Source organism: Leuresthes tenuis, unplaced genomic scaffold (assembly GCF_036924035.1).
Source record: "Leuresthes tenuis unplaced genomic scaffold, fLeuTen1.0.hap1 SCAF_6, whole genome shotgun sequence".
Lineage (NCBI taxonomy): Eukaryota > Metazoa > Chordata > Actinopteri > Atheriniformes > Atherinopsidae > Leuresthes > Leuresthes tenuis.
Genome location: NW_027325360.1, coordinates 37,595,756 through 37,620,392, shown reverse-complemented (window position 1 = coordinate 37,620,392; position 24,637 = coordinate 37,595,756). Strand labels below are relative to the sequence as shown.

The window sequence follows — 24,637 nt, the reverse complement described above, 5'->3', positions numbered from 1 at the left end:
GTCTAAGCTAAACAAAGTAAAAAATGAACAGAAAAGCACATCTAGCGCTTAGTTACAATGAATCATCTAACACTTTAAATTTCTACAACAGTTTTTTTTTTCAATTTGTGATTATGTGAGAAGTGCAGTGTCCTTATGTAATGTGTAAGGAACTCAGGCTATTTTGACTACCACTCTGGCCCAACATTGTAGAATCACAAGAAAATATTTAAGGAATTTTACTTACTTTAATCCTGACAAATCCAGTCATGCAAAAAAAGGAGATGAGCTCAACGGGAAATTTGCAGGTAGAGTGAATTCAAGGCCAGATGATCGGACCTATAAACACTTTTTCTATCCATTAGCATTGTGAGGACAAACAATAGGACCCATTTACTATGTAAATGTCTCATACTGAACAGAACCACGTCAAATTGTTTCATGACCAAGGCCCTGCCCTGTCAAAACAGGAATTCACATATTTGAAGTATTATGTAAACCATAAAGCCACTCCAAAACACAGATTTCCAACTTTGGTCAGTAGTTCCTTAATATTTTCATTTTACCAGTCTTCATATTATCAGGATTTATTTAGGATTCTTCCTGTTAAATGACAATTCTTTACCATGGCACAGATGTTTTGATGTTACTCAGAAGTGCACTCTCCGATACAACTCGTATTTTGTATGATTGCTAACAGTGCCAGACCGATCATGTTTGCGTGTCAGTATTGACTTGTGTTCACACTATCAACCTCTGCATCCTTCAAGTGCCATGACCTGAAAGCCACGATGGGGCTATCACCGGGGCCCTCAGTTGCATCCCTGGCCGAAGCATCAGGTGCGAGGGCCTGTATCGCTGCTTGCAGCTTTAATTTTCCCTTGATTCTGCTCTAATGCTGCGACATGTGAGATCAGATTACAGTGTTAGTGACATCAGAGCTACGTAGTAGTGATTGCATTCAGTTTACAATCCTTTCTTTGTGCATTAAACCCATGTATTACTCATACTCAGGTGTAAATGGAGTCTAATGAGCAAATGAAAATATCATATAACACTGATGTATTTCAACCAGTGCTGTGCAGCACTAACTTTTTAAGGCAGATACAAACACACACATTTTCCATGTTGGATAGACTGAGATGATATGATAGAAAGAATGAGAGGAAATGAGCAGTAGAGACAGACCCACAAACTAGAAAGTACATTAGTCAGAGTATTCCTCCAACAAGGAAGCAACAGAAGCCCCACACATACACACACACACACACGGACAAAAAAAAAACCACACAGTGCTTCATGAAATAAAAAACCCAAACTAAGGTTTACAATTAAAATGAAATAGTACCAAAAGAAAGAAAATATACTGTATAAACATTGTAACTTACATCTTCTTAGTTTAACTCTATGTTATTATCATTTGTCATGGCTATTAGCCCAATAAAAGATGCTCAAAACAGTAAAGACCGTAATTAGGTAGGGGCTTATCAGAAGCTAGCAAAACAAAGTGAACAAACAAGGAAACACTGCAGAGCACAGACATTGGCTTGAGCTCACACCAACGGGAGAAAGATTGTTGAGCACAGGGAAGAAGGTAGAAAGAGAACGGTCTACCTTATAGGCGACTCTTGGTGGACATTTCTTTCCCAAACCTAAGGGTGGGGACATGTGGAGCAGCATCTGATACATATCGAGGTACTTGATACGGCCACTTCATATGGTTGGAAATCAAACATAAATGGAATGAAAACAGAGAAGGATATGGGGAATAAGGAGAAGAGGATTAAAGGGAAAAATAAACAGAAGAACAATGGAGAGGAAAAACAGAAATCTGTTGTCAATAGATTTCTTAAAGTGAGATGTAGGGTGGATGCCATCCTTGGCCGCTGGGTTGGGGCACAGGGATGCATCACTCTGGAGCTCAGGACCCTTGAGAGGAAACATGGGATGGTCAGAGACAAGACAAGGGTAGAGAAAAAAGAAGGATGGATGGGTTGGCCCAACACACAGGATGCTGATTGATTGGAGGAGAAATGACAGCATTGTAATGAGAATGTCTGCCTCAGCATGCTTGCAGACATCCACTGGTTCTTAAAACCAGGGTACATGGAGACAAAGGTTTGAGTGCCAGCCTGGGTTTTTCTTTTTTTATTCACAGCTTGGCTCTTCATTGGCATATATCTTCAAAAAACACCCAATTGAATTCTTCAAAAGTTAAAACTGACCTGAATATACTGACCACATTTCCTTCATGTGGAAAATTGGGATTTTAATTTTCTAGAATGAGAAGTGAAATATTTCTGTCATCTAAACATTATAAACAATATAGCCAGCAAAGTGAAAGGCATACTTTGAAACCTTTGTTTCCTCTCTGGCATCATTAACCAAAGCCAGACAGTTTGGAGGGGTGGGTGCTAGGTGTAAAGGCGATTTCATTGGTGCACAGCCATTCAATTAAGAATTCTCTTGCCATAAAGGTACACAAAGCACCCTGGTGATAGAAATGTCTAGTATTTGCAAACCTTGTATGCTACCCTATTTGGGCAGTTCTTCCCTAAGCCAAGAGGGGGTGAGATAACACGTAACAAATTGTACATTTCCTTATAGGAAATCCGTCCGCTGCGGAAAAGAACAAGCACATAAATAAACAAACATTCAGGACAGCTTGAAATCAAATAATATTCATCAGTGGGCTCACTGCATTCAACAAGGTAGGAGTGACACATGCGTATGAGACCTCGTTCAATCTCCTAAATCACACATGGAAAGAGAGAAGTAAGATTAGGATGTTTATTCCCTCCATCTTTAATGCTGTAAGCTGTTTGCTGAGGCAACATACCAAGCAGCTGGGTCATACTCGGCCCAAATCCGAATAAACTCATCGAGGTGATGAGGTCCCAAAATGGAGGAGTCTCTTGTAAGGTACTCAAAGTTATCCATTATGACAGCCACAAACAGGTTCAGCATCTGGAACACAAACAGTAGGTGGTGATTACATCTGTGTTTTGGTCCAGAGAGAACCCTACCACAGTTACACTAAGCTCTGATGTGGGTCTTCAGTAGTAAAATACAGAAGTTAAAAATATTCAACCCTCCTTGCAAGAGAAATCCAATGCAACAGGGGTTAAAACATGTTGTTGGAGACAGCAGCTTGCTGGTAGTTAGCCATTAAGCTTCAAGAGTTGACCAGTAAGCCCATTATGAACTGAACATTGAGGAACATTGAGGCACAAAATCTGCATGCAGAAGTCCTATTGCATCATTTTCCTCATTTACCCCTCTGACTGAGAGCAGTGTGTCTAAACTTCTCACATGTAGCCGTCCTACTACATGCCCGCTGGACACCGTTCCTACTAATCTTCTCCAATCCATTGCTCCTACTGTAACTGCAGCAGTCACGCATGTGATTAATGCTTCACTGACATCGGGCACATTTCCTACCACTTTCAAACAAGCTCAGGTTACACCGCTGCTCAAGAAACCTTCCCTCCCTCCAACTCATGTGGAGAATTATCGGCCGGCCTCTCTCCTCCCGTTTCTGTCTAAAATCATTGAAAGGGCGGTCTTTAAGCAGGTCAACGATTACCTCTCTCATAACAACCTCCTTGACCCAAACCAATCTGGGTTTAAAAGTGGACACTCCACCGAGACGGCTCTGTTAGCTGTGACAGAAGCCCTAAAAGAAGCCACAGCGACAGCTAAGTCCTCTGTACTTATCCTGCTCGACTTATCGGCTGCATTTGACACTGTCAACCTCAGTATTCTTTTGTCCATGCTCTCAAGCATGGGCATCACAGGGAGAGCACACTCCTGGTTTGAATCGTACCTCACTGATCGGTCTTTCAAAGTATCCTGGCTTGGTCACACTTCTGTAGCGCACCACCTTGCCACAGGGATCCCCCAAGGCTCAGTACTGGGACCTCTTCTCTTTGCCATATACACCAACTCACTGGGACAGATCATCCGATCACATGGCTTCTCATACCAATGTTATGCTGATGATACCCAGCTCTATCTATCATTCCCACCTGACGACCACACGGTCTCAGCACGGATCTCAGACTGTCTCTCTGACATATCAGCATGGATGAAAGCCCATCATCTCCAACTTAACCTCCCAAAAACTGAACTGCTTGTCTTTCCAGCCAAACCAACCATACAACACAGCATCTGCATCCAAACCGAATCCCTATCTCTTGCTCCATCAAAGGTTGCTAGAAACTTCGGTGTCATGATTGGTGACCAACTAACCTTCAAAGATCACATTACCTCGGTTGTTCGTTCATGCCACTTTGCATTACTAAACATAAGAAAGATCAGACCATACCTGACCCAACATGCCACCCAGCTCCTGGTGCAGGCCATGGTCATCTCCCGCCTTGACTACTGCAACGCTCTCCTAACTGGTCTCCCAGCCTGTGCTGTGAAACCTCTGCAGATGGTCAAGAACGCGGCGGCGCGTCTGGTCTTCAATCAGCCTAAAAGAGCACACGTCACCCCTCTGTTCATTGAACTCCACTGGCTACCCTTAGCCGCCTGCATCAAATTCAAGTCACTAATGTTAGCCTACAAAGTGCTTAACGGAACGGCTCCCATCTACTTGAATGCTCTTGCAAAGGCTTATGTCACAACTCGGTCCCTCCGTTCGTCCCAGGATTGTCGTCTAGCAGCTCCTACACCACGCCTAAGACAATCCAAACTCTGTTCATGTGTCGTCCCACGATGGTGGAATGACCTACCGAGCGCTACCAGAACAGGGGCGTCCCTGTCTATCTTCAAGAAGCTCTTGAAAACCCAGCTCTTCAGAGAGCATCTCCTATCCTAGCACTTACCTTGTACTTACCTACCCCCTCTATCTCTGCACTTTATCTTTCTGCACTTTTTTCTATGCCTACACCCTATCTCTACTCTGTCACCTCTGACAAAGTCAGACTAGTGGGTTCCTTCTATGTAGTTTATTGTTAGCTTTATATAGCTTGTTAAATCTTCATTTGTAAGTCGCTTTGGATAAAAGCGTCTGCTAAATACATAAACATAAACATAGTTCTGGTCAGAACTTCAGACACTAGAAACAAAATAAGGTAGCACAACAAAGGTCTTCACATTAGAATTTCAGCTAAATGGTCACTGCAACGATTACAAATGGACTGAAATTACCTTAGTTATACAAACCGCATCCAAAAGAGAATGTTTTGCAAAATGTATATAAAAACCGGAATGTAGGGATTTGTAGATTATATAATCGTATATCTAACTGAAAAATAGCAATGACAGCATATCAAATGTTGAAATTGAGTAACTTGTTGTTTTGAAAACACAAATAGGAATGTATGAAAAAAAAGTATGCTAGAAACATATTTTGAAAAAGGGGACTGTTTCCCCCTTTCCAAACACAAGAGGAGTCATCTACCTGTTTACCTGTGGGCTGTACAGTGGTATGGTTATCATTGTTAGCATTTTGGGCATCTAATTTTCAAGCAGGAACCAGAGAGTGGCTGAACAGGTTAATTGGTGATTCTAAATTGACCCTAGAAGAGAGTGTGAGCATGTATGGTTGATTGTTGGGTTTGTCTCTGTGATTGGCCCTGTGATGGACTGGCAGCCTTCACAAGGTGTACTACTGGGATTTTAGCTGGTCACATGCACAGTTGCTATACAGTGTCTACACTCTACACTACACAGTGTGTTTCAATACTGACCAGAAAGGAGCAGAGGAATATAAAGGAGACAAAGTAGAAGTAGGCAAAATCACTGCCGCACTCTTTCCCATGAGAACCTGACCGCTCGTCACAGGCTTGGTGACTCAAACACGATAACATGATCTCATGCCAGGCCTCTCCGGTTGCACTCCTGAGTAACAGAAGTATAAAGGCAGATAGATACAGAGAAAGTTTGACTGAAGAGATGTGATGGGTTAACATACCCAATAACCCCCCAAAATCTCCAATAGAACACTTTGCATCAAATTCAGGTAAACTTGAATTAATTGTTATCTCTTACTTTACACCTATATTACTTTTCTTTTGGTCCCTCTACCATAATTTGACAAGTTCATATTATTGGCAGTTATTTAGCAAAACTTCTAGGCACATGCCCAGTCTGATCAGCCTGGACTGGGCCTTCCCCAACTGAGGGTGTCTTGTGATAAATGGCCAAAACACCCAATGAGGCTAGCGTACACAACCGATATGTGTTGCAGGGGAACTAAGTGGTCACCATCTAAACATCCCAACTCCAAGGATGATATTCCACAGATGAATATAACTTCTTCTTCTATTCTCTATTCTTCTACCATCTGTTTCAACCAAAGAGAGAAAACAAGGGGAGGTAGAGTGTACAACCTGGTCCGGTAGGGTAGTAGGTAGCCCGGTCCGACCCCTCTTCCTGACTCTGCCTTCCTCACCCTCTCTATCTCCTTTCTACTAATATTCCTCTCTTCTCTCATACCCTATGTTTCCATTTAAACACCCCAAAACACTCAGATACATCTCCATAAGTGCTGTTTAGAATCATTAGAGATTGAAACACCAAGAATTACAATGGCAACATGTTTTTGGCTGTCCTCTTATCTGGAAGAACAAAGAATTTCTGGAAAACTGTTGTTATGTTAAATGCGACATGTACCTGAACAGCAACATGAGAGCCTGGAGGAAAGTGCGGAAATTATTGTGGTGATTGATAGCTGTGTCTTCATTCAGATCAATGTTGCCAAACACCTAAAGTGGACACACAGTTAGGAAAATTAATTTGAATGTCTTACCAATGTGCAATTAATATTTTTCAGTTTAAGACCACATGTTATGCTGTATCACTCTTAAGTGTGTAACTGTATCTATAACCACAGACTGGCAGCTTCACACACCTGCATCCCGATGATAGCATAAATGAAGAACAGCATGGCAATCAGCAAGCAAACATAAGGCAAGGCCTAAAGGGAACAAGAGCAAACCAAAACAACCTTAATTATTCATATTTACTATGAATCATTCCAGCCAGCATGTTTTAGTATCTGTGTGAAGGGAGGTAATGTTTGTGGCTGTGCAATGTAGATGCAGATCTGTGGATACCTGTTTACATGCAGTATGAGTTGGCATTTTATGATATGCAAGTACCTTGAAAGACTGGACAAAGGTCCATAGCAGGATGCGGATGGTGTAGCCCTGCCTCAGCAACTTAATGAGTCGAGCAGCTCTAAAGAGTCTAAGGAAGCTCAAATTCAGCAGCCTGTCCTGTTAGACACAGAAAGAACATTAACCAACCAAATGTCATCTTTCACTGATACACAAACCCTTATCAAAACTGCCAAGTCTCTTCAGCTTGGTACAACATTGACACATGAGCAAAAACATACAAGGACCAATGTAACAGGGAGATATAGTTGTAATTCAAGCCATCTGTCCTGTTCTATGCATTGCTTGTTTTATAAACCAATTTTAACTACAATATTTGAAAACTGATTTAACCCTGTAAGACCCAGATATAGAAAAAAATGAGCAAACATTTTTTGACCCCTCAGATATTGTTTTAGGAGGCCTCTGATGTAGAAATGAAAGAGTTTTCAGGGTTTTTTTTACATTTTAGTAAGTTTTTAAGGAAATTTGCAATGTTGGGCATAGTTGTGAGCAGAACTGTCTGGAGGCACCTGCAGGCATTCCCTGAATGAATTCAGCCATGGTCTGAGTTTTCAGAGTTTGTCCTTCTTTTCCATCTCTGACACAGTCAAGTTGTTTATCAAACTAAAAGGAACACACGCATCCCCCACATCCCCCTGTGAGTGCCCCCCACACAGAGCACTTGCAGGTTCACATTGTAGCTAAATTATATATCGCCGGCACAATATATATTTATAGCGGACACACGTAGCGTGATGTGATAAGATATAAGGATTTATCCGACTGTTCTATCTGAATAAGTCTTATTTTACCTCGTTTTAGGGCACCACCTTCAATCGAAGGAAGAAGACAGAATCTTACGATTCTGATATGTTAAATCAATAATTAATTAATAACTAATAAATTCCAGTCTCATATAGTCGCTACTCGTGAATTCTCGTTTTGTTGGACTCACAAGTACGTAAAGAACACATACACAAAAACCGACTGATTTTATATATGTATAAATGAACCATTTATTAAAATGACATGACCAAAGACATGAACCTTAAGACAACAGGAGAAATGCTGTGAATATGGATGATTATATAAGAAACACTTAGTGAATTGAAAAGAACTCTAAAATCTAAAATAACTAATTCGGAAAAATTCAAATTCAAATTCGAATTCGGAAATTGGGTGAAAAAAAAACACAGCCACAGACTATACTCCATAGGGAGTACAATGTGGGGCTGGGAAAGAAACCTCAGCACATCAAGAACAGTAACATAGGTCACCATCCAACATAAAAACTCAAAAGATAAACATTTGCTCGTTTCACACATAAACGCAAGACATCCTGTTAGGTGCTGGGGAGGACTGGATCCAAAAGCGAACATGAGACAGAAGGTAGAAGTCAAAAAGGGATTTATTAGGTGAGGTGGAAGGAGGCTCCGTGTCCTGGTGACTCCGTGCAAGGCTCGGGAGATGAGTGGTTCCAGTGTTCCGAAGATCTCGTGTGTACTCGTGTAGTGAGTCTCAGATACAGGCTGCGGGTGGGCTCGGTGGCAGGCTGGGCTGGGTACCGATCTCCGACAGGTGTATCCAGTAGTCATGCGTGTTCGTCCGTAGTGAGGCAATAATCCGACACCGCAAGCCAGGAGGGAGCAGGCTTTAACAGGTGCCAGATTGCTAATGGGACACAGGTGGGGATGGTGAGAGCGCTCCTCCCAGCCGTCCAGCCCAGCCTGAAAAAACAAAAGAAAACCAGCCAGCACCCAGGTACAAACATACTTAAACTAAATGGCAACAAAAGGTCATAATCACCACACATCCGAAGGCGTGGGATGGGGGTAAGCCCAGAGAGTTGCTATGTCTGGCTCTCAACCAATGTTACAGAAGATGTCATCGTGATACCACAGCAGGTTGCCATGGAGAAGTCCTTGATTGGGTCCCAGTCGGAGTCAACAATCACCAGGTGTCCAAGAAGAAGGGAGGGGGGAAAGTAGTTCAGAGCAACTCACAGCAGTGATTTCAGGAGAGTTTTTCAGCCGCGCCCTTGGCCGAGGCCGTTGCCAGGAGAGCAGGAATGCAGATTAGATTATGATTGTTGGTTAGGGCGAGTAGTCGTTTTCAATGGACACGACTCACTATGTTTGTCCATTCTGGTCACAAAAACGATCCATACGACTTTGCAAAGCCACCAGCTTCTCCAAGATGTTTTCCATATTGCGGTTAATGACCACAGTCTGAGTGCCTATAGCTCTGCCCACCGATTCAAACATACCGGACAGCTTGGGGCCTGTGACTGCTGTCTCCGACTTCCGAATTTTGCGATACATCAGGGCAATGCCTAATCCAATCAGCAGAAAGCCCGTTATCATGGTTCCGAATATGTAAAGATCCTCCACGTCTTCAACGGAAAGAATCGACAGGCACACGACTCTCCACTTCTCCCAGGAGTCCCTCGTGTACCCAGCGACAAAAGTTCCGTCGGGACAGGCGGGTTCCCCTGGACCCGAGCTTCTTGTAGCAAAGATGTTGTCAATTGCGTTTAGAGACCAGCTGATCAATTTCATGATTTAGTTTGAAAGGAATGCAGAGAGAGGCACTGAAGTTGAGACAGGACCGGACAAGACAAGAGAAGCATGAGAGATATGGGAGAGGGCAGAATCAGGAGGGAGTAGAAATGCGACCGCCTTCGTTGAGAGCCGGAAGAAGAAAAGGGGAGGGGATGGATGGATACCGGAATCATTCAAATAGTCGAGCTTTGTTACTATTTGAATTTAAAGGCTGACAGCTTGGGTTAATTTATCATTTTAACAGCGAATTCTCTCGACACCCACCGCATATCGTCTGAAATGTAAGAACAGGGCAGATCTTACGGTTAGGTCAGCTCCGAACCACAGGTAATCGCCAGCGGGTCCCACTGGGTCTCTCTCGGTTCCGCGTCTTGCGGCCTTCGTTGTGGTTGACATCTTCCTCTCCTGCCATTTCCAAAGACTCTCTGCCAGACTCTCATTCCATCAATCTTAAAACTCTCTGCTCTTCATCTTCTCTACTGATCTGGACTCTTTTCTGAATATTCTTTAATATTTTCCTCGCGGTTTCCGAGTTTGATTCGCGGAGGTGGGGCATGAGGTAGGCCTACGCTACACTTTCAGCCAATGGTATGCCTGAAACTGTTGTGACGTCTGCCTGGGCGTATTTTGTAAGGCAACCTGCAAGGAGGGTGCCTCAAAGCAATTTGAATCCTGCATTCCTCCATCTCATAAACATTTGTTCAAAGGATTCTAAAAACACCATAACTTGTTAAGATATCAAGGGTAAAGATATAGCATAAACTTAGGATATAAAGACATCAAAAACAACATAACATAACGGTTATAAGTCTCAAAATTCAGATGGATATCTGTAAAGTTATGACGTATGAATAACAAACTAAACAATGTTATTTTCCTGTGTTAAGAAACAGCTGAAACATTGGTTAACAGTTGCATTATTTCATATAAATGTCACAAGTCATATGGAAGTTGTTTTGGGTTTAACTATTCAGTACTACGGACCACTCGGGGGCAATGTGGCTCCATAAGCTGATTAGTCATTTTCCAAAATAATATCGTCCGTATCGTTCCACGTACGATCATGAAAAAGGTATTAAAATGCAGCTTGTGATATCACTGAGAACATGAAAGAACTTGTACAAAGATAGAAAGCACATTTAATACAGTTTCAAGATTCAGCTAAAAAGGGATTCTGTGTGAGATCCTTTTGAGAGGTCCATGCAGCGACTGTCTCTGGCTTGAATCAGAGTCAGGGCAAACTGTCACCATTATTTACTTTGAACCATATAGGGTCGGAAGGGTCCTGTTCTGGTTTTCCCCAATACTCTCCTGAGAGGGTCCGTTGTTTGTTCAGCTTAGTTAGCACTAAGCTATTAATGCATTTACCTAAATTTATGGCACAGGTCTGTGGAAAGAGGGGCTGTCACAGTCTGCTCTGTAACTGTCTATGTCATGTCACAGTTTGTTTAACCATGTTTTGTTCTAGTCATGTTTTTCCCCGTTTCACGTTCAGTTCACTCAAGTCACCTGGTTAATTGTTCACAGCTGCACCGCATTCACTGATCACTCCCTAGACAGTATTTAGCTTCCTGGTTTACGTTGAGTCACTGCAGAATCCTCACTATCCCTTCATGCCGAGTCACGAAAAAGCTAAGTTTGGTTACCTGCCTCATAGTCTTGTTTTGTCTTAGTCCTGTTTATTCATAGTCCTGTTACCAAAGTCCTCTGTATTTCATAGTCTTGATTTTTGTTAGTGTTTTTTCATAGTTAAGCATTTTTGATGATCCGGCTCTGCCACGCCTTTTGTTCATGCTCCCTGTCCCCGTTTTGTGAATAAACCTTTTGATTTTGGAAATGAGCTGCATCTGGGTCCTACCTTTCCACCAGTCCCTGACAGGGGCTGAGAAACTCCCCCAAAATGCTTTCGTGGGCAAATGTTGTTGTAAATTTCTCTTCTTTGATGTAGAAACCCCCCCATCTGGTATTTCCACACTGACCATCCCCACAAAAGAATGTTGCAGTCATTTAAAGTCTTAAGTTTGTATTAAATTCCACACTTGAGTTCGCTACAACATTCAAGACCATTCGCACCTGTTCCTGAACAATGCAACAGCAATGAACAGCATCCCCCCAACAATCGCAGAACTTCAGAACCTGCTTTTCTACTTTAACACTTCAAATTTCTACTACAGTTTTTTCAATTTGTGATCATGTGAGAAGTGCAGTATCCTTATGTAATGTGTAAGGAGCACAGCCTATTTTGACTACCACTCTGGCCCAACGTTGTAGAATTACAACATAGACATAACAAGCTCTAAATCAAATTTGATGAATGTTTTTCAAGATAACTAAATATGTACATGTTCTACAGACTGTAATAAACACACAAGAAAATATTTAAGGAATTTTACTTACTTTAATCCTGACAAATCCAGTCATGCAAAAAAAGGAGATGAGCTCAACAGGAAATTTGCAGGTAGAGTGAATTCAAGGCCAGATGACCGGACCTATAAAAACTTTTTCTATCCATTAGCATTGTGAGGACAAACAATAGGACCCATTTACTATGTAAATGTGGTCTTGAGAAAAAAAAAAATTGCAGGCCTTTTTTAAGAATTGTTAAAAGTGATGTTGTAAATTTGCAACCGTGGGTCTTACAGGGTTAAACTGGGCACATCTTCCAATCAGACAGCAGAAAAGACACTTATCTGTTGTCTGTCTCCATCTTAGATATGGAATGGGGAAAGAGGGCTTTCATGGTTACCTCATCCAACATGGCATAATTTGTAAAGGAAAATGTACATGGAAATAAGAGAGACAAAGGAAAGGCTTCTTGAGTTACACTTTTGCTATTTAAGCACTTTTGTTGCAACTTTAAAGTAATTTCAGACTCCTTAACAAACTTTTTTTTCTAAAAAAGGGGCTTTGGCATACAAGACCTAAATAATGACCTGTTGATGATCATGTCATTTATAAGCTACAATGGGCTTATTTGCATGGTGGTGGTGACACTGTGAGAATCAAATCCATTGTTTCTCTGGTACGCTTAACACCATCAAGCCTCTGCTACTGGGTGATAAGTTGCAAGTGATGGGTATCAGCTCATTCACCATCTCCTGGTTTGCTGACTACCTGACAGGCAGGCTGTAGTTTATCCGCCTGGGCAGTTTTCTGTCTGTGGTGGTCAGTGGTACAGGAGCTCCACAAAGTACTGTGCTGTCTTCCTTTCTGTTCACCCTAAACACCTAAGATCTTAAATATAACTCTAGTCACTGCTACCTGCAGAAGTTTGACTGAATGATGGTGGAGTATATAAATGGTGAATGGGAAGAGCACATGAAGCTTGTGGTTTGTGGAGTGGTTGGGTAGAATCATCTGCTGCTGAATGTCGACAAGACCAAAGACATGGTCACTGACTTACGGTTAAGAGGACAGTAGTTGCACAGCCCCTGTGTATTCTGGGAAGGACTGTTGAAGCAAGTGAGGACTACAGATACCTGGGTGTTCACATTGACAGGAGACTGAACAGGAATACCAACAGTATGGCTGTGTACAAGAGAGGGATGAACAGACTACTTTCTGAGGAAGCTTAGATAATTTAACATGTGCAGCAAGATGCTGAAGAGTTTCTATCTCTGTTGTCTGCTAGGAGCAGCATCGGTGCCAGTGATGGAAGCAGACTGAACAAAGTCCGTTATTGGACACAATCTGGAGACATTTGAGGCTGTGATGGAGAGGAAGACTCTGAACAAACGATCCATTTTTTCTATATATTATGTATGTACTTAGTTTATTTCATTTTGCCACAACTTTTCCTTCTTCTCTTATTTCTCTATTGCTGCTGTGACACAGAATTTTCTCAGCCTGGGATCAATAAAGTAAAACTGATCTGATCTGATCTTATCTGCCATACAGGAGGCATGCATCCACTTTTTTCAATGCAATGCCTCTGACAAACTTTCAAAAGAATGTAATGAATCATTGAAATTCTCCAGTCATGTGATACTACATGACTGGGAAACTTATTATACAAATTATACATATAAAAACATACATAATAAACACTATGCTGGCAAAGGACAGACCGTGGCAACATAATATCACTTACCGTAGTCTAATGATGTTTGGAACCAGGGCAAGATAACATGGGGGATGAAAGATGAATGTGGAGGGAGAAAAAGAGACAGTAAGATGAGAGAAAGAAAAAGCAGGAGAACAGGAACAGTCAACTTTTTACATTTTACAGTGTAAACAGATACAAGTCAACAAATACACATGTGAATGACCAACACACTGATGAACAGAGGTAAATGCACTGAGCGGAAGAGGCTACAGCTAACAAAGCAATTATTGAACAACACAGAAAGCAGACCAGATATTCCCAACTGTCTACAAAATATTGAAATTTTATCTTTGAAGTGTACTGAGCTCCTGGACCGCTCTCAATGACCAGTCCTTCTGATCAACAGAGTGACAATCATGCCCTCTCTTCCGCTAAAGCTATCAGGCTCTGCCACATTACAGTCTTTGCCTATATGGCTACTTAGCTTGTCAGCAAAAAGCTTGATGTCCACTAACCCTGATGCAGCTCTTTGCTATGGCAACAGCATTGTATTGATATAATGCCTTGTTGAGATGTAGCGCTGGATGACAAGGAAAAGGGCTCTTACATTTATTTCTGTCACTAGGATGTCAGTGATGCTGCCCAAAACTGTTACAAAGTCAAACACATTCCAGGCGTCCTTTAGGTAGTTCTGAAAAAACAGTTTTGGACAATGATTAAATGCTGTTTGTCTTCCAAGTGTTAAAGCTGCTCTGTAACTGGTACCCACCAATGGACCAAATGCAATGATTTTAAGGATACACTCAAGAGAGAAGAGAGTGGTGAATACTATGTTGAGGTTCTTCAGCATAGCCTCATAAAAGTCTGGAGCTCCATGGAACTGAAAAATAGGGACAAATGGTATTTGAGTGGTATTTCCCAGTTCTTGTTGCTGTAAGCGGTTTAGTTTAATAGAAAGGAGTGATGGGTGAGAAGATCAAATTTACCTTTGTGCCTCTTTGTTTAATATTAAGGTACTGCATCTAAATGGTTTGCTTAGTTTAACTCCACACTCATACAGCCACCCATAAAACGACAACTGTTTGTTTTTTGTTTGTGTAAATCAAAGAAACAAGAGATAAGTCAGTGAGTTTTAGAGGTACTGGTTGGCATTTGTTTACTGTTTAGGACAACATCTAACTGTCACCTCCTGTACATTTGTAATGCCAAGCTAAGTAAAACAACTGCTGAAAATAGGTTTGCATTTGCTGTACAAACATAATCGGAGTAACAACCTGCATATCTAACTACTAAGAAATCAAGTCTCAAAAGGAACTGAACTACTTCTTACCCAAGGAAGAAAAGAAATCAAGCACTAACTTCATTAAATATCTGAAAAGGCTTTAACGACACTGTATTATTGATCCTCTTTAAACATTCTTACCTTCATCATGAGTACCACAGTATTGAGAGCGATCATGATCATAATGGAGTACTCAAATGGAGCTGAGACAACAAACTTCCACATCCTGTACTGGAAGGATTGTGTGTTCCCAGGCATGTAGCGTGTCAAAGGTTTGGCATTTATGGCAAAGTCAATACAAGCCCTCTGCAAAAAGGAAAATAAAAAAATACACCTCTTTACTTCACCTCCGTACTTTGATAGAATCTCAGTCTTCAGTGCAAGAAAGACGCATTTGCTAATAAACATTCAAATCTACTCTGGGGTCACCAGCTAAAATCTAGAATAGACCAACGTAGACAACTAGAACTACCACCTCACCGGTATACCTTCTCATTAAAGGGGAAGTTTGTTTTTTTTAAACCTGGACCTTATTTCTGGCATAAAATATGTTCATCTACTCACCAATAACAGTTTGGTTAAAGTTGGCGTCCTTCGGTCGCTATTTAGATCACTCGAGATCCTCGTATATCCATATAACGGGAGTGAACGGGGCATAGACAAGCCTCTAATAAGGCATTATCTGTCTTTATTTCACCAATACTTTAAGACGAATGAATGAATGAACGTGTACTATTGCGCTGTTAGTTCAGAGCTGCCATGTTGTTGTTATTGGGGGCTATCGGGGGGCTTATAGAGGGCTTTCTACAAACGCGTCTAGTGGGATGACGTCATCAACATGCGTCGCTGCAGCACAGCTTATTTACTCCATGCTCTGTGATGGTCAGCTAGTTTCACACATAGTTTGCTACTGCTAGTTTTGAGCAACATGGCAGAATATTTATCAGATTTTGACGACGTGGACGATGACTTTGGGTACGATGACTTTGGGTACGATGGACGTCCTTACCATTTTGAATTCAGAATATACAGATGAGGAGCAGGATGCAGTGGCGCGCATCAATGATTTTATATTTCGAAATCTGTGCTATACTCAGATTAATTTAGAATTAAAATGTAGTTGCCAATATTTGGTCTCGAACCTATACTGTCAAGCCTACAAGTCAGTAAAACTAACCACAAGGCTACGCCTACAATTTAGATCCAAAAGCATGTAAAGTGTATGACTGCCAAAGAAGCAAGAGGTTACCCAGTCTTGTGTATATGTAACATGTTTTCATAGTATTTGGTCGGATGTGGGGGAAACACTGAAAACTAATGCTTAACATAGCAGTAGCATAACTGCTAGCATTGTCACATATTCTATGTATTTAAGACTACGTTGTAACCTGTTGTCTATGTTACCAAGTTCTTGTCAGAAGTGGGAAGAATTCACATGGACAGGGTTTTAATCCACATCCTGGTACAACTACTCTTGTGATAGGAATAGTGTAGCAGTTAGCTTTATTGCCTTGTTGGCTTTAGGGGGAAGGATTATAACAACAACCTACTAACAACACTTTGTATTTTAGAATAGCATTCAGAGCAGGGAAAAAGAAACAGGAAATGCATAAACATCTGGCAAATAAAGACTAAAGCAATAGTAAAGGCAAATAGAGAAAAATAAAAACCAGAGCCAATATCAAATGACAAATACAGCACAGTGAAAGCAAAAGGAATACAAAAATGATAATGGAAAAAAATCATCAGAAATACCAAATGCAAAACTGAAATAGTTCAAGCAAAATTTATTGAAAAACAACAGTAGCAATAGCAATAGAAGTAAGGACACAGAAAAAGAAAAAGCTTTTCTTAATAATTCAAATTAAGAAGAAAATAAATGACATAAAACAATCATAAAAATATTTTCATATTTATGCATTTTCATTTTATGTTTTCATATTTTATTATTTTTTTCCTTATTATATTTTTTCCTCATCATTCCCCATTTCCCCATTCTGTTCCTAGGTTGTAGTACTAAAATATGGTCAGAAACATGTTGTGCAACATACATGGCAGAAAGTTTCGGTTTTCTCTCTCACTCTTCTCCTTCTTTGCATTATTATTGTTTATCTTAAAATGTTTATCACATCAGACTTCCCACTTGTTAAGGTTCTTTGACCAAACCATCTGAGGACCAGCATGCAGAACCATTAAAAAGAAACCACCTTTAAACATTATAGCTAGTTATCACACAACAATTTTATATATATATAATATGAAATACTGTCAGCGCAATTTTGTGTGTCCATGCTTTACCTCGTTCTTTTCCAAGCTGCACTCCGACAAAGCTTTGTCTCCCTGCTCCTGGAATGTGATAATGATTAGAGCGACAAAAATGTTGACAAAAAAGAAAGGGAAGACCACAAAGTAGACCACATAGAAGATGGACATTTCTATCCGGTAGCCTGGACTTGGACCCTTGTCTTCAAAGGTGGCATCCACAGAGTGCTTCAAAACTCTGTAAGCAGTGAGATTAGCGAGTGAGATGCTGTAACATAAAATGTCCAGCTGCAGTTGCAACAGTTGTTCAGTGAAAACATGAAAAATAAGATGAATAAAAAATATACCAATGCCACAGCCAGATCTAAAATTTACATGGTTAAAAAAGAAATTCAGTATAAACCATATTACCATATTTATGTGAATACGAGAGTGCTACAAATATATGAAGCATATAAGCATAAACTGATTCTGAGAAAAACTGAATTTCATAGCCATAGCAAATTCATTTACAATCAATAATTGACATCTTTTGTAACAAGTGTGACATTCCTTGTAGTATTCATTTTTGTGGTGCAAACAGCAACCCCATAGAAGACTTTAAAAACCTTCAAGTTAAGCTCTGAATCAGTCAATTAAATACAGTAACCTGTATATAACAAGTCTTGGCTTATTAATTTATACTTCATTTATTAGCAATCAAAAAAACAAATCAGAAAGTAAGCGCAAAGACACAACGCGTACTTGATTAGTAAGATAACACACACACAAATACACACACACACACACAAAAAGACCAAGAGAACATACTCTGGATTAAAAGATAACATTTTTAACTTTTGATGCAGGTAGTGTGTCACAAATGGTACGCTGCACCACTCTCCTTCTTGCCAGTGACCCAACTTCCCTGCTGGAATAATTTATTCTACTTTTAAGAATAATAAAAAAAACGGTTTGTTTTTAATAACTCAGAGAGGTTGTCAAGAAAACAGCACTTACGTTGGCCAGCCCTCCCCAGTCGAAACAGTGAACAGAGTCAGAAAGGCCCACAGCACATTGTCATAATGGAACTCATATTTCTTCCACTCTCTTGGCATGGCTGCTACCTCATCTTTGTCGTAGTCTAGGAATTGCCCTCTGGAAGACATGCGGCAATTTGTAGGGTCAGGCTGGTACACGTCAACATTTGCAATTAAACAGGCTGAAAGATGAAAAATGTAATTATTTGCATTTTAGACCAACTTGCAGTCTTTTTCCAGGCCCTTGGACTCATCAGTGCAATAGAAGAATTTTCCCTTGAAGAGCTGAACCGCGATAACAGCAAATATGAACATGAAGAGGATGTAAACAATAAGGATGTTCAACACGTTCTTCAAAGAGTTGACCACACAGTCAAACACTGCCTGAAGAAAGAAAAAATCTGAATCAAACCTGAACAATGAACAAAAAATCATTTGCAATATATTGTTGTTTAATGTTACACAGCATGTTGCTTTTTCAACCAGAACTCTGTGCAAATGGCTGTCTTCATCTGAATCTTCAGAATGGGGCAGGCGTGTAGGCCATGCCCAGCTACTAGGAATACTAATTTCCCTGTGGCCATCCCTGCTGGTGTGTATGGACAGTTCAGCAGAAATAAGGCATATCTAAAAAGGCATTCAGTTAATACCTGATCAATTTTGCACTAGGTCATAGGTGGGAGAGATAAAATTAAAAAAGGAAACAGTGACAAACCAGAAATAGAGTTCAGGAAAAAAGTCAGTTCAATAAGGTGACAAATGTTAATAATACACTAACAAATTAAAAAATTAACAAAAAAATGGAAAATCTTTACTACTTCAGTTAGTTCAGAAATTACCAAAAAAAAGATACGACTTAAAATAAATCAACAGTCCTAGTTTGAGCAATAGGTCTGGTTTAACATCTCCTGTTTGACTTCTTCAACTGTTCTGTTTTGAAACATTTCTGAAATTTCTTTCTAGACATACACGAGTCTGCTAAAGGTCTTAGTCAAAGTACCAATAAATAATGAAAAAAAAAAAAAAAACTAAGAAAAGAAAATGAAACCATTGCTGATGACATGTCTGCTGAGTTCATTTAATATTAGGCCCTGATTACTAAAGAATGACTTGTTTTGGGGCTTTATGAAATGAAACACCACTTCTTGACAAAGACATCTTACAAAAAGACCAAAACCAACTTAGACTGTAAAACTTAGACTTAGTATGTTGTATGTATGTTGTCTTAAGGTCCCAAATAGCTAAGCTGATTGAGTTTGTGTCCCACATATATAGCGGCTTAACCACCCAAAGAAATAACCAAATTTAGTCTCTTTGTTCCCTTCTAATTATCTTGTGCCTTTCTGTATTACTCCGGTCTAATAAAGGAAAAATGCCAGAAAGAAAAGAATCTTTTAAAGAAAATTATAGGTCCATTTTAGAACTTTGTGAATTACTCATAAGGATTTGGTGCTTCACTTAGAGTCAACTGTGTCAAATAGAGCTTTTTTAATTGACAGACGGCTCTTTGTTATTGACAGTCTGGGATAGTCTATGGGATAGAGCTAGGATTCCTGTGGCAAAATGTAATTACAATTGAGACCAGCAAAGTCCAGCTAAATTAATCAATAAAAACAAGTATGGGGTATGACCTTGAGTTTTGGCAGACGTTTGATGGTCTTGAGAGGCCTGAGAACTCGGAGAACCCTGAGCGACTTGATAGTGCTAATGTCTTTGCCTTTAGTCCCCCTGTGAACAGCAGATCGAGTTAGACCACATACATACAGTGTTATCCACAGATAACATGCAGTTAAACCTTTTTCTTGTTTTATTATTGAAACCACACTTAGTAGAAACTGATTTTTAGACTTAATTCTTACAAAGCAGTTTAAATTATATTTGAGTATTAAACAACTAGTTTTAAAATGTAGTATGATGTGAAATGTGTTCAGATCAGCTGTGTGAAAGTGGCAAATGGCAAGTGCCTTTCTAGCACAAAAAACACAGGAAAAAATGGGAAACAAATTTAAATCAATTTTATGCTAAATCAACTGTGTTTTAATCCATGATACTTGTATCATATATTAACAGCCTTCAGCCTCTAACTGCTTTTGATGCTTTGGGCTCCAAAGCAGTTAATATTAGTTAAAGGTTGAAGTAATAGGTTAACTGGATATATGTTTAACCAAACACTACATTTACTTAGCAATAACAACAGCCATTTGATATTGATAAATAAGCTACTCTGATATGCTAAGATATCTAAGAAGATATTTAGCTGTATACTTAAAGGAATATAATGTTTTTAAGACTGATCAGTGATCAATGTCAAGAGATTTCTCAACGCAGATTCTGCTGACTAAATCAAGTCTAGTAAGTAGCTCTACAACTGAGGCGAGGGGATTTGTTGAAGATGTCCAGTCATGGTCATGGTTTGTTTGCAGATGATAGTGAACAAGATGGTTGATAATCCTGAATGGAGGACTTCAGTACTGTCCTGGTGACATGAGCTACATTTAGCATGTTAAGACTAGAAGTAATTTTCAAAAATCATCATTACAGTAGTATTTATGCTTTCAGTATTTAATGTTGAACTTTCCTACCAATGGCCCGCCTTTAGCTCTGGTGTAAACACACAGATATGAGATTGATATATGATTTCGAATTACTCAAGATGCTAATAAACAAGTCACCCAAGATTAGTCAAAGCCACTTTAGAGTTACATTGTGACATTTTACCCATTCCTTACACCCCTCTTTGCACAGTCAAAGCACTGTTACTTTTTTCTGGTGTTTACATCAATATTTACAGTACTTAAAATTTAAACTGAATCGAAGGAACAAATAATAGAACAGCCAATTCAGTCAAAAACAAAATTTACTATGTGTGGAGTAAATAACAGCAAGGGGTGGTAGGAAATGTGTGGGACACTGAGTGGGCTATGTAAGTTTTGGTAAAAATTACTCTTAAGTAGTCCACAATCCATACCACCAACAACTGTACACAGGGAAATACATCTCCCAACCATTCAGCTATGTGAATCATGTAACTCTGGCTTACATGAACAAGTAAGTTTAGTACCTCTGTTTGAATACATGCAATAAATATGTTGATTCACAGAAAGACATCCTTTGTCTTTGTTAAAAAAAAATAGGCAACTGACGTTCAAATGGAAAAACATATTTTGGCAAAAAGCCCAAGTAGGTATTAATCACAAGGAGTCAAAAGCACATTTATGGTATGGTCATTGTCTGAGGTCAGATCTTTTAAGACACCTCTGAGTTTCATTCTTTGATCTCTATAGTCTGATTCTTTTCTGTCTTCTGGTGAGGTTGTACTCCTCAAGAAAGGGAAATTACCACATACTTTCCAGCCAGTAGCAATAGTTGTTTCTCCCATGCAGTCTAAGAGTTTTGCATAAACTCTTCATCTTTTTTTCTTAAAAAATACAATGTTTACAATTCAAATCTGTCAAAAAGTAACATGTCAGGAGCAAAAGGGTTTGTTCAATCCAATGCTGATAATGTCCAGACAGAAATTTGAAGTCTTAGCATATATAGTCTTGTGATTTCTAGGACACAGTTTACATGCCTCCCACCACTGACAGTAAAGGATTGATTAAGAAGTGGAGTATACCTGGCTGCAACAGGCATACTCCACTTTTTATTTACTCTACTCACACAACTGTGAGTAGAGTAAATAAAAAGAACTGCATTCAAACTATTCCTGTGTTTTCCTCCTTACACACCGAGTCACAGATTGAAGAAAAATATGTCTTAACTCTGAGCTTCTAATGTTAATGTTACTGAAATAAACTTAACATTTACAAGAAAACATATCAAAAATCTTTAGAATGAAAATTTAAATTTGGGTATTAGTACAATTAATAAGCAAAACTTTTATTTAATTAATTTCATTCCAGCTGATGAGCAAATCTCAAGCAAATCTCTGAACTGTTTTATTTTATTTCCACCAGCATGCAAACATCCCTGCCAAAACTATTAACCTTGGACATTAAATCTAGAAAGCACCCCAACTTCCTTCTTTTTGGTGGTCTTTCCAAACCATAATTCCCTGGTTCTAAACCAACTTAATCTTTATTCTTTTAGTTTTAACTTTGTGACTTCAAGGTCTATATTCATCCTTCGAATCCCGACTGGGACCTTTCAGAGGGGAGTTTGCATGTTCTCCCTGTGTATGTGTGGGTTCTCTCCAGGTGCTCCAGTTTCATCTCACCACCCAAAAACACGTCACATACGTCACACCAAAAACACATGTCAAGTTAATTGGTGACTCTAAGTAGTCCCTAAAAGTGAGTGTGAGCGTGGAAGGTTATTTGTCTCGTTTGACTCTGTGTGGCCCTGTAATGGACTGGTGACCTGTCCAGGGTGTACCCCGCCTCTTGCCTAATGACAGCTGGGATCCTAAATCCTGTGACCCTAAATTGGATTAAGTGGGTATCGAAAATGAACGGATGGATAGTTTATATTCTGGTGTTCATAAGCATATTGGGAACATCACCAGTGAAAACACAGCTACATAAGACAGGAATAGTATGATTTAAAAAAAAAAAAAACAATAGAATAGCAAAAAATAAAAATAACATATAGCAAAAGTACTGGCATTAGCAGAAATGTCACTCAAACAATAGTTGGATGAAGAGTGAAAAAAAGGCTCAATTTCAGTCTACCAGCTACAAACAATGGAGTCTGTGAAGCCAACAAGATAAACAGAGGGCTTATCCTTAACTGTAAAATGTTTTGTGTCTTGCATTCGTTTCTATCATTGTATTTATGATCCTCTGCACTTATAATAATAATTTCACTTTGAAGCAGACCTTACTTCAATAAAATTTCTTACAAACTATAGTGACACATGTAGCGTGATGTGATTAGATATAAGGATTTATCCGAAAGTTCTCGGTTGTTCTCTGTTAAATTAATAATTAATTAATAATTTATAAATTCCAGTCTTATGTATTCGATACCCGTGAATTCTCGTGTGGTTGGACTCACACATACGTAACGAACACATGCAACACAACCGGTTAATTATCGATATATATATATGAACCATTTATTAAAATGATATGACCAAAGACATGAACCTTAAGACAACAGGAGAAATGTTTTGAATATGGATGATTATATAAGACACACTTAGTGAATTGAAAAGAACTAAGGGGGGGGGGGGGGGGGGGGGGGGGGGGTGGATGGATACCGGAATCATTCAAATAGTTGGATTTGTTGCTATTTGAATATTGAAGGCTGACAGCTTGGATTAATTTATCATTTTAACAGTGAATTCTCTCGACACCCACCGCATATCGTCTGAAATGTAAGAACAGGGCAGATCATACTTGACACTCTTTTGTCCTGTTAAGTCAGCTCCAAACCACAGGTAATCGCCAGCAGGTCCAACTGAGTCTCTCAGTTCCACGTCTCGCGGCCTTCGTTGACTTTTGGGGACTTTAATTAAAGTGGCCTGGACCGGTCGCTCTCCTGCGCTGGAGGGGGGGGGGGGGGGGGGGGGGGGGGCTTCTGGAGGCTCAGAAGACCAACAGGTGGCATGCAGGAATTCAATGCAAATAATGACAGAAATTGTCCAAGTTACGAATTGGTTTTGGTTGCTGACCAACTCTGATGAGGTGAACTTACATTAACAAAAAGATTGACAAGCTTAACGTTTCCTCTCTTGGTGAGCAAAACTAGGTGATGACGCGAGCAGCAGCGGCGGTTAAAACAAACATGCGACGTAAACAGGAGACACAATGATGACCGTACGATGATGGAAAAAGGTCTTAAAATGCAGCTTGTGATATCACTGAGAACATGAAAGAACTTGTACAAAGATATAAAGCACATTTAATACAGTTTCAAGATTCAGCTAAAAAGTGATTCAGGGTGAGATCCTTTTGAGAGGTCCATGCAGCGACTGTCTCTGGCTTGAGTCAGAGTCGGGGCAAACTGTCACCATTGTTTACTTTGACCCTTATAGGGTCGGAAGGGTCCTGTTCTGGTTTTCCCCAATACTCTCCTGAAAGGGTCCATTGTTTGTTCAGCTTAGTTAGCACTAAGCTATTAATGCATTTACCTACATTTATGGCACAGGTCTGTGGAAAGAGGGTCTGAGAAATTCCCCCAAAATGCTTTTGTGGGCAAAGGTTGTTGTAAATTTCTCTTCCTTGATGTAGAAATCCCCCATCTGGTATTTCCACACTGAGCATCCCAACAAAAAGCAGTCATTTAAAGTCTTAAGTTTGTATTAAATTCCACACTTGAGGGGCGCAGCTTGTGAACTCTCCAGAACAAACATAAAACCGAACATTTCTGGGATGGTGGAGGTGGCCAAAACAACACACAACCAATGAAGGAAAATCATTACGTGACTTCTGGGC

General features: G+C 39.9%; 1 protein-coding gene across 1 annotated transcript in view; it reads right to left on the bottom strand.

Moving 5' to 3' along the window:
• cacna1ba (calcium channel, voltage-dependent, N type, alpha 1B subunit, a) overlaps positions 1–24,637 on the bottom strand; it is a 222,977-nt gene that overhangs the window by 44,569 nt on the left and 153,771 nt on the right. Inside the window, 14 exon segments of the mRNA XM_072387079.1 lie at positions 1,594–1,690; positions 2,819–2,946; positions 5,679–5,829; positions 6,604–6,695; positions 6,842–6,907; positions 7,092–7,208; positions 13,743–13,748; positions 14,305–14,388; positions 14,467–14,577; positions 15,121–15,285; positions 17,278–17,479; positions 18,241–18,378; positions 18,484–18,644; positions 19,892–19,988. Coding sequence (XP_072243180.1) covers positions 1,594–1,690; positions 2,819–2,946; positions 5,679–5,829; positions 6,604–6,695; positions 6,842–6,907; positions 7,092–7,208; positions 13,743–13,748; positions 14,305–14,388; positions 14,467–14,577; positions 15,121–15,285; positions 17,278–17,479; positions 18,241–18,378; positions 18,484–18,644; positions 19,892–19,988 — 1,615 coding nt within the window.